This window comes from Rhinopithecus bieti, unplaced genomic scaffold (genome assembly GCF_001698545.2).
Source record: "Rhinopithecus bieti isolate Rb0 unplaced genomic scaffold, ASM169854v2 scaffold_28547, whole genome shotgun sequence".
NCBI classification, from domain to species: domain Eukaryota; kingdom Metazoa; phylum Chordata; class Mammalia; order Primates; family Cercopithecidae; genus Rhinopithecus; species Rhinopithecus bieti.
In genome coordinates, this window is record NW_016813480.1 from 1183328 (window position 1) to 1194912 (window position 11585).

Consider the following 11585-nt stretch of genomic DNA (forward strand, 5'->3'; position numbering starts at 1 on the left):
TTTTTTTTTTTTTTGAGACAGAGTCTCACTCTGTCACGAGGCTGAAGTGCAGTGGTGCGATCTGGGCTCACTGCAACCTCTGCCTCCCAGGTTCAAGCGATTCTCCTGCCTCAGCCTCCCAAGTAGCTGGGATTACAGACATGTGCCACCACGCCTGGCTAATTTGGTATTTTCAGTAGAGACAGGGTTTCTCCATGTTAGTGAGGCTGGTCTCGAATTCCCGAACTCAGGTGATCCAACTGCCGCAGCCTCCCAAAGTGCTGGGATTACAGGCATGAGCCACTGAGCCCGGCCAGCAGATCAGTCTTAATCGGCAGATTATATAAATAGATCTAGACCTAAAAACTACATGGTCTCTTGTTCTTTGTACTGGAATAGGAATTCTCAAGTAAATTAACCTTAAACTGACCTGTCCATAGTCTACTTTAATTCATCAAACAGAGTTCTACAATTAATTCATTCAATTTTTAGATACAATGAGTTAGGATGCTTGTAGAAAAGGAAATATTTAGACAGAGTGAAAGTGAGTGTTTCCTGTTTTAAATTGGCCGTTAGCTTTCAGAATCAGCCAGTGATTTTGAGTCTTTTCTCTCACAGCCAGGGTGCCCTTCCTTTTCACTGCTGTGCCATTCTCTGTTCTCCGGTCCATGTTGTCAAAAGTGGTTCATTCGACTGAACAAGGTGAGTTTAATTTGCTTAAGAAATATGAATCTACCATCTTTACAAACTCAAATCTGTGTACAGTGTTTAATGCTTCAGAATATTCTACAACCCTTTTTATGCACGGATCTCCTTTTGAATCAAGTGGTAAGCTCTGTGAGGAAAAGGCTTACAGTCTTGTAAGGGAGCCCCTGCCTAGGGTCTTGTACTTCAGAGAGCTCGCCGGGCTCTGGGCCGTGCCCCGCCCTAAGAAGAAAGGAGACCTCAGCGCCAGGTGGGAGATGCCCACTGGGAGCTCACCCCATCTCCTTCCTTCTAGACTGAACTCTGCCCCACCTGGATCCCTGTAATTCCCAGCCCAGACAGTTCTGGGCTCATGTCCAGTAAGGGCCTGGATGATCCTCTTCCTCAGCCACCTTCTCCTGAGGGTGGACGGTGCCCAGTGTGCTCACCTGTAGACCAAGCAAGGAGCCAAGGGGCGACTCCTTATAGAGGGTCTGGCTGGACCTTGGAATCGCAGGATGGGGGTGCTCTACACCCACATGTAAATGACCCTTTCTGAGTAGGGTGGTGCAAGGGGTAGAGCAGAATGGGGGTGGGCTCCAGCTGGGCACCAAGGGCTGAGGGCCGGTTCACCCTGGGCCACCCTGTTCCTACATGGAACTCTGAAAACATCTGAGAAGCCTAAGTGTGTGCTGGTCTTCTAGATCATTCATTACAAAGGGATATTTTTCACAGTACAAAGGCATAATATATTTTAGTGAACAGTTTGTTAGCCAGATTTCAAATAACTTTAAAATCCTTGGAATATAATATAGAGGCCTCTAGTCATGTTCTTACACTGGCCCCTACAAATGTCACAGCTGGGCCTGACTCAGAGTCCTGGCAGAAAACGTGGTCCCACTCAGCTGGTTCAATCAAGCGACTTTCATGAAGGCCATCATAAAGAGTGAGCACTGTCAGGGCAGCCAGAGAGATGCCCCAGATAGGAAGCAGAGAATAAACACCTTAACCTTTCCCCCGTTTCACCCTTTTAACCAAGTGCAGTGGGAACTCAGGCCAGCAAGAAAGTCCAAGTCATACAATCTGTGGGGTCAGCCTCCCAAGCACAGAGCAGGGCACACAAAGTCAAACAGTTGAAGGGGTGGGCAGAGAATAACCAGGATGCAGCAAAGACAAAAATTAAATTTTCAGTGAGAACTAGTTACTAGTTAGATATCAGGCATATGGGGTTGTCCTCCTTCCCTTTTGTATCGTATGAATCTTATTAGACATTGGCACTTTCTTTAATGTCATATCTTAGCCTGGTGCTGTGAATGTACTTATTTGATTTATGAATAATTCATAATTATGCTACCGTATTTCTACCCATTTAGTCAACACTGGAGAAGACTACATAATTCAATAAATTAAAAATACGCTCTCTTTCTTTCTTTTTTTTTTTGAGATGGAGTTTTGCTCTTGTTGTCTAGGCTGAGGTGCAATGGTGCGATCTCGGCTCACTGTGACCTCCACCTCCTGGGTTCAAGCAATTCTCCTGCCTCAGCCTCCTGAGTAGCTGGGATTACAGGTTCCTACCACCAGGCTTGGCTAATTTTTGTGTTTTTAGTAGATACGGGGTTTCACCATGTTGGCCAGGCTGGTCTTGAACTCCTGACCTCAGGTGATCGGCCCACCTTAGCCTCCCAAAGTGCTGGGATTACAGGCATGAGCCACCATGCCCGGCCTCTTATTTTACACTCATAAGATGAAGCTTTATATTCACGCATTTGTTTATAGATGATGTGATGATGATTACTTTGAAAACCACTAAAGAATGGGAAAATTTATATAAACTATGTAAAAATCTATCTGCTTCTTTGGATTATGCAATAGTTTCTTAGATATGACACCAAAAGCACAACAACAAAGGAAAACATTGATAGATTAGACTTCATCCAAAAATTTCATTCAGAGTTTGTCCTTTGAAAAATTCTTATGTTTCAAAAGACAACATCAAGAAAGTGAGGCCGGGCGCAGTGGCTCACACCTGTAATCCCAGCAGTTTGGAAGGGCAAGGTGGGTTCATCACCCGAGGTCAGGAGTTCGAGACTAGTCTGACCAACATGGTGAAACCCCGTCTCTACTAAAAATATGGAAAGGAAAGGAAAGGAAAAGGAAAAGGGAAAAGGGAAAAGGAAAAGAGAGGAGAGGGGTGGGGAGGGGAGGGGAGAGGAGAGGAGAGAGGAGAGGACAGAAGGAAGGAACGAGAGAAAGGGCAACCAAGAACCCACAGAATGGGAGAAGATACTTGCAAATTATATTTGTCTGATCAGGAACTCGTATGCAGCATATTTAAGAACTGTTAAAATTCAACAACAAAAAGACAGCTCAATTTAAAAATGGGCAAAGGATTTGAATAGAAGATATACAAATGACCGATAAGCACATGAAAATGTTGGATATCATTAGCCATCAGGGAAATGCAAAGCAAAACCACAGAGTGAGACCCACTGGGGTGGCAAAATAAAATAGGCCATAGCAAGTGTTGATGAGGATGTGGAGAAATTGGAGCCCTCATACACGGCAAGTGGGAACGTAAAATGGTGCAGCAGCTGTGCAAAGCAGTTTGGCGGTTCCTCAGAAAGTTGGTTGCCTTATGATTCAGCAGTCCCTCCGCTACTTACATACCACAAGAAGTGAAAGCATATGTCCACACAAAATCTTGTTCATGGCAGCAGTATTCATAATAGCCAAAAAGTGAAACCTAGCAAATGTTCATGAACTGATAAATGGATAAACAAAATGTGGTTTATCCATCCAGCAAACTGCTCTTCTGCAATAAAAAGAAATATCATTCTGTTACATGCCATAACATGGATGAACTATGAAATGATTATGCAAAATTTAAGAAGCCAGTCACAAAAGGCCACATATTGTCATTTAAATACGATTCTGTTTACGTGAAATGTGCAGATTAGGCAAATCCATAGAGACAGAAATTCGATTAGGGCTTGACTGCGGCTGGGGAAGGGGAATGACTACTGGGTATACAGTTTCTCTTTTTTTTTTTTTTTTTTTTTGAGACGGAGTCTGGCTCTGTCACCCAGGCTGGAGTGCAGTGGCTGGATCTCAGCTCACTGCAAACTCCACCTCCCAGGTTTACACCATTCTCCTGCCTCAGCCTCCCGAGTAGCTGGGACTACAGGCGCCCGCCACCTCACCCGGCTAGTTTTTTGTATCTTTTAGTAGAGACGGGGTTTCACTGTGTTAGCCAGGATGGTCTCAATCTCCTGACATCGTGATCCACCCGTCTCGGCCTCCCAAAGCGCTAGGATTTCAGGCTTGAGCCACCGCGCCCGGCTTGGGTATACGGTTTCTTTTGGGGCTGATGAAAATGTTCCACAGATCGTGGTGATGGTTGCACAACTCTGTAACATACTAAGAACCACTGAATTGCAGACTTTAAAAGGGTGAGTTTTGTGGGATGTTAATTATATCTCAATAAAGCTGTTGGGAAAAAAAATTTACCTGCTTTGATTTAGAGCTAAAATAGAGGTGTCAAGTGTAAAGTTTATTTTGTTTATATTTGGTTTAGTTTACAAAGGCTTTTAAAAAGTCATCTCCGCCAGGTGCAGTGGCTCACACCTATAATCCCAGCACTTTAGGAGGCCGAGGTGGGAGGATCACTTGAGGCCAGGAGTTCAAGAGCAGCGTGGGCAACAGAGGGAGACTCTATCTCTATGAAAAATAAAAATAAAAAAGTCATATCATACTGTTAAATACAGTAATATTTTAAAATGTTTACATTTTGGCATTTCTTATTCTGAATTCCGGTAACTGTGAATTGTGACTTCATTATTCTGGGATACTTATTTTGTTCTTAACTGCAAACTAAACAATCTTTTGGATGATGCCAACATTTCTATAACTAAATGTATTCCCATCCTTCATTATTATTTACATTGGCCATTTTTGTGAAAATATTAGGCACTTTAAATAATGAGAGGAGTGGGGAAATACTGCCGAAGTTTTCAGGAGCCTCTCATTGTTTCTATTATCTTAAATAAGAAAGATAAGAAAATGGAATTCTGGTAATTATTTTGAAATCTATCTCTGCACCACTGTGAACTCATAGCTGAAGCTGCCTTGGACTATTTTACCTGGGTATCACCCATATACTCCTTGTGATTATAAATTGGGATACAGTAAAACAGACTTGATTTTTGAGGTCTATTCCATTTAAAACAAAAAAAAAAACAAAAAAAAAAACAGAATTTAGAAGATGAACTCAGTTGGACTTATCCTTTAATCCTGTTTTGTCTCTGGCAACTATTAAACAAGTTGAACTGCTCAGAGAAGTTGGGCAATAAGCTAACGCTACTTCATAATAGTGTGGTTCCATCAGAACAGATGGTGCAGTGTCTGACCTATTTCCCATCAAGAATAGATTAAAACCCTTACATAATAGAACTAGTGCTGTGCAGTCTGTTTTCCATAGCACTATTCCTGGCTGCAGCAAGAGATCAGAAATAAAAGAAAATAATGTAGCTAGACAAGTAGAAGAGCATCCTTCCAATTAAACTGACTTAATGTATTATCATAAATCATGGAGGCAGTAAGTCTGCATGCTACTTGACTGGTAAGTGGGATCCTGAATTAAGCTTTTATTCATTCATTTGACAAATATTTATTAAATGCCTGCCATGCACCAGAACAGCTGAGCCCTAGGGATACAGCTGTGAGCAAGGCAGATCAACAAAGCTTTCATTTTAGTCAAAAGAAGACACATAAGTGATCACATGATATTTCGCAGAGATAGATGCATGTTTTATGAAGGTATGTCCTATCACTCGGTGAATAATTTGAAGCAACATATGAGAATATGTGCAATAAAATGAAAAAGTTTAAATAGATAAAAATCAATACACAGTCTAAAAAATCAAGACCATGGGGAAAATTAGAATATAGACATAAACCATATCTAATTTTGAAAGATAACCCTCAAGCTTCGCCTTTTCCTTCCTATCAGTCCAAGCAAACACAATTATTTACATGATGTATATTGTCAATAAGAAAAATGCATTGCAGTTTATCATGGAAAAGTAAACTTGGCAAAGTGGAGAACAAGCATAGTGGCTTGTTGACAAAATCTGCAGAAAGCAGAAGATACATATATAGGAACTGAGACCAAGAAAGCCAGATCAAGCTGACTGAAAGTGGTCATGAAATTTTATATCTGGTGATGAGCAATTTGACAAAGAGGAAGAAAAGCACATGAAGATGGTCAGGCTGTGTTTGGGAGGTTTAACTCTTCAGTTGACATGGTCTTGGATTCCAGACAGAACTAAACCTAGGTAGAACACTGTCTATTTCTGATTGTGAGCTTGTACTGACCATGCAGACTTCATGAACAATGCTGAGTGACCTACCCTTGACCAGCTTTGGTGTATAGCAAGTGTGACCGTGGCAGAATCCCCATTCTTCATCTTGTAAGGCACCTTAGGGCAGAGGCAGTTGCAAGCAATAAGGTGGAAACATGCGTTTTCAAGAATCACTTAACATTAAACTGTGGCATATACCTTCACTAGAGCATAGGATGGTTAATTTGATGAGTCAAACATGTGAATCTAGTGGTGATGGAATTTTTTGGTCACATTGAAGAGAGGGATAAAATTCCAATTGCAGAATGTATGATAAGAATCTCCTCTCTTTGCCTGCAGCTGTCACTTTTGCCAGACTGAGGAGCAGATAAGGTTTTCTTTACCTTTCAAAAGGCTCTTGCAGGAAGCATTGCTTGTTAGGAGCCATCCTGCGCTTTCAGGCGTCACAGATTAGCATGGGGACAGGGACCGAGGGTGGGAGACAGCATCTTGAAGAGTCGGGGTAGGTGTGGCTTTGCCTGGGGCTGTGGCAGAGAGGAGAGACCTGCAGTTTTCAAAAGAGTCAGCTGCATTGTCTTTTTAGCTTTGCCCTGTGGTCACTGGAACTCAGCTATCTGGAGTTTTCAACATCTCTCACATCAGGTCCAAGGAGAACCTTTGCCTTAGTCTCCTCAGCTGCAGAATAGGCTGCTGACTTCCTAGGGGCTTTGAGGGAATAACGTGCATTTCATTCACCAAGCAGTGCCCTCATGTTTACTGTTTTCAATGAATAACAGTTGTCTTCGTTAGTTTGTGTTTGTTGTTTTGTAATTCTGCCTTTTCTTTTTCTCCCTCTATACCCCTGCCCCAAACAGGTACCCTGTTTGCTTGTATTGCTTTCTTAGAAACACTTGGAGGAGTCACTGCAGTTTCTACTTTTAATGGAATTTACTCAGTCACTGTTGCTTGGTATCCTGGCTTCACTTTCCTGCTGTCTGCTGGTCTGTTACTACTTCCAGCCATCAGTCTATGGTACGTCATTATTTTTAATCATTTTATCAAAGGGTATATGGATTAAGTGAATTCCCTAACCTCACCAGTAAAATTACATAGATCTGTTGAAATTTTGCCTCAGAATGTGCTTTTCTCAAGAACTTTTAGACATGAAGTGCTCGCTTCAGCAGCATATATACAAAATTGGAATGATACAGTGAAGATTAGCATGCTCCCTGTGCAAGGATGGCATGAAAATTCATGAAGTGTTTCATATTTTAATAAAATAAATTGTTTTAATTAAAAAAAGAGAGCTGGTCATGGTGGTGCATGCCTGAAGTCCCAGCTACTCAGGAGACTGAGGCGGGAAGATCATTTTGAGCCCAGGTGTTTGAGACCAGCCTGGACAACATAGCAAGACCCCCATGTCATTAAAATAAATAAAAATATGTGAAAGCATCTGTCAACAATTTTGGGAGACTTAGGAAGAAAAAGAGAGTGACATGCGTAAAGAACTCAAAGAAAGACTGTGTTCATTATAACTCCCTGCCTTTAAACCATTGATTAAATTAGCATCTAAGATTAGAGATGTATACCTTAAACTATGATTCCCAGAGTACAATATCCCCTGATGGTCAAATATTGCTGTAATTAGATTGACTTTCACGTGGATTCTTGTATAAATGACAAAAGCAGATTGGATGTGCTGACTATTGAGTTCTCTTTCCAGAGGTGGCTTGTTTAATGACTTTGTCTGTTTTAATGACTTGTTTAAACTTCTGTTTAAATGTTTTTAAATTTAAATATTCAAATTAAAGAAGCACAAAATTCCATTTATGAATAGTACATATAATGGATAGATCAGAAGCATAAATATAAAAGCAATATTTATGCCTTCTTTTTGCTTTCTATTTAACAAAAAGTGTGAGCTGGCTAGATGAATGATTGCTGAAATGTCCAAGCAAATTTATTTGACACATTAATGAAGAGCTCATTAATCTGTTTCTGCTGAGCCCTGTGCATTTCATGTGACTGATAACATAGCACAGTGATGCGAATCAAGGCAGTGGGGGCACAAGAAGCCAGGCCTTCTCTGCTTTCTCCTAAGCACTTCGGGGTGAGGCTCTGAGTTAGGGAGGAAAGTAGCTATAAGCACAGGTGTTAAGCATCCTGCCAAGATGGCAAACTCCTGAACTGGCCGGCTCATGTCTTACTCATAGTAGGAGCTTAGTACTTATTGTTTCTTTCTTTTTTTTTTTTTTTTTTTGAGACGGAGTCTCGCTCTGTGGCCGGGGCGGGAGTGCAATGGCCTAATCTCAGCTCACTGCAAGCTCCGCCTCCCAGGTTTACGCCATTCTCCTGCCTCAGCCTCCCAAGTAGCTGGGACTACAGGCGCCCGCCACCTCGCCCTGATAGTTTTTTGTATTTTTTAGTAGAGACGGGGTTTCACCGTGTTAGCCAGGATGGTCTCGATCTCCTGACCTCGTGATCCGCCCGTCTCGGCCTCCCAGAGTGCTGGGATTACAGGCTTGAGCCACCGCGCCCAGCCGCTTATTGTTTCTACTGAATTCTGATACCTAGATCTGTGTCAGACAGAGAACAACAGTATTTGCAGTTCCTCTAATTTTGATGAAAAGTTTTTTATACTAGTTATCTTTTTTAAAAAGAGACTATTCATCTATTGAATTAACAAAATTACCAATACATACTGCGCTGGTGAGCACATGAGACAACTGATCTTACACATTGTTGATAATAGTGCTATTCAGCTGTATCATAAAGCAATTCATGAATGTATCAAAAGCTCTTTTTTCAAAGTTCATAGTGATTGATCCAGCAATTCCTTTTGGAAACATACTCTAAAGAAGTAATCAGTAATGTTGTCAAAAATTAATATATAAAAACGTTAATTATAGCAAAAAAATTTTAAATGACCAAACTGTCAAACAGTGGGAGAATGTTTAAGTAAATGATGGTACAGCCATTTCATGAAAAATAACTAATAAGAATTGTAGCGGGCACCGTGGCTCATGCCTGTAACCCCAGCACTTTGGGAGGTTGAGGCAGGAGGACTACTTGAGGCCAGGAGTTCAAGACCAATCTGGGCAACATAGTGAGACTCCCATCTTTACCCAAAAAAAAAGATTTTTTTTAAAAGTAGGAAAATAAAATTTAAATTAAAGAAAAGAATTGCATACATGGTGAGTAGAATAATAGGTAATTCTAATTTTAGTCTTCATATATTTATAAATTCTGTTATAACAAATAGATAAAATGCAGTTGTCCTTTTAATAATAAGGTAAATGTAGATGGGCTTCTGAGATTTTTTTTTAACCCTACACTGCTCAATATTTTAAAAATCAAAATTACATGCTGTCTTACCTCCAAAGTTTCTGGGCTTCAGTTACAGCTATCGAACAGGAACTTCCTTAATAGCTTTAGTTATAACTAGTTTATGGGGACTACACAGAGTTAACAATGGGACAGATGGGATATCTTAGGGGTCTAGAAGATTAAAAAATCATGTAGTTTTTAAATTATTTTAAGAACACCATGCATGAATCAGCTGGATTCAAAATACCAGGGTGCTCCTCCTAATCATTTGCATAGTTTATTAAAAGCTTTATAACTGGGAAAAAAGTTGGAAAACAGATTACTTATTTATGTATTGTCTTAATCTCAACTCTAAAATGTCTTGTTTCCTTTTATAGTGTTGTCAAGTGTATCAGCTGGAATGAGGGAAGCTATGAACTTCTTATACAAGAAGAATCCAGTGAAGACAATAGAAGTTAATTCAATCCAGTTAATTCAATAGAAGAATCCAGTGAAGAATGCTTCAGACAGATGACTGTGATTTAAACAAACAAACAAAAATCTATGAATGCACATATCACATACTGTGACTTCTGAAGACTATAAATGAATTCCACAATCAGTGCTTCACTGAGAACCCATTTGACGTATCTTTTCTCCTAAACTGGACAGTCAGAGAGACAGCTCCGGGCTTTAGCTTCTTGCGGTACCACACACTTTGAGCACTTTGTGCATATCATGCAATATACTTGCAATACACAGAACAAATCTCAAATATGCCTCACTTTTGGATACAGAAGAGAAACATTAAAACTTAAGGGTGTAAAGTGGGATCAAGAAACTTGATAAGGTCAAAAGCAATAATCTCCCTGACATATTCCAGGCTCTTACACTGAGACCAAAGAGAAATCTTTACCTTAGTTTCTTCATCAGCAGAATGGGTTTCTGGCCTCTCTCAGGGATTTTTGAAGGCATAATGAAAATTACAATGAATCACTCATTGGGAGGAAAATAATGATATAAGTTTCAAATATGTGTAATTTTACCTATACTTGGTAATGCTTGGTTTGCTAGAGCCTGTTAAGCTGCTATTGATAGTCAGAGCTTATATACTGTGACTTCTGAAGACTGTACACGAATTCCACAATCAGTGCTTCACTGATACAAAATCCTTAAAAGGGAGGCACTTTAAAGAATATGTATTTTTCTCTTTTCTTAGTATGTTTCATCAGTGACAGGCATGATAATGTTTCTAATGTAATGGGTAGTTGGGAAAAATAGATTATAAATAAAATTGCTCTAAAGAAGCTAAAAACTGAATGAACATTGCTGCTTCTGCATAGCAGCCTTCTTGACATCCCTTCTTACTCCCCAGTCCCTACAGGGCTTCCATAGCTCTTTGTGCGTACTTCAATCCCAGCGTTTTCCATCAACTTGTAATTGTTTCTGCTACCTGACAGTCATCGCCTTGAGTACTGGGACAACCTTTGATTACTCATATCCTCAATAAATGTTTGTTGAACTAAACTAAATGACTACAAAATTTTATTTTTACTTGTAAAAATCATTTAAATCTATATATGTAACGCCTTATGAGAGTAACCACTGTTATCATGCCAATCGTTAAGCCAGCCTTGCAAACAAATTGAAAAATATGCCAGCTTATACACTTTTAAAATTGATTTACAGTATTTTCATAGGTCCTTTAATACCTCCCATTTTCTAAGTTACCATAAATAATAACACAAATGCCCTAAAGTGCAACTAAATGATTAACTTCACTGTAATCTCTTGAAAGCAGATACGATCTTTTGTTTTATAGTATTGCTTAGGACTTTAAGGAAATCAGTGATTGCTTGACTAGTGAATAGCACATTTAATATACTAGAAATACTTATTTCCAAGATCATTCCTTTTAGGTTAAGCTAGTATCTTCTGGGCTTGGGGGCCCATGTAATAACTAAGTGATTCTCAGATTGACTGATACATTTTTGTTTTCCTTCCTGTCCAAGGTTCTTCCCAAACCAAAAGAAAAAGCATCTTACAGTTTATAAAGTAGATATTCATTCTCCTCATTTTACGGAAGAGGAAGGTAAGTCTCACAGAGATTTGGCTTGACCGCGGTTATTCACTGCCTATCAGTATTACCCATGAATGGACTTGACCCCTACTGACGTTCTTCATAGCTAGGGTTTGCAGTAACAGATTATAAACCCCAAAGGAAGAATTGCCTATGTGGAGCATGATGTATCCATCAAAAACACATTAACAAAAAAA

The 11585-nt window shown here is 39.9% G+C and overlaps 1 protein-coding gene across 1 annotated transcript in view; it reads left to right on the forward strand.

The window, feature by feature from the left end:
- Window positions 1-10832, forward strand: part of SLC46A3 (solute carrier family 46 member 3) — a 21951-nt gene extending 11119 nt beyond the window's left edge. The window contains 3 exon segments of the mRNA XM_017848495.1: window positions 598-681; window positions 6878-7034; window positions 9707-10832. Coding sequence (XP_017703984.1) covers window positions 598-681; window positions 6878-7034; window positions 9707-9788 — 323 coding nt within the window. The 3' untranslated portion in view covers window positions 9789-10832.
- Window positions 10833-11585: the final 753 nt, after the last annotated feature.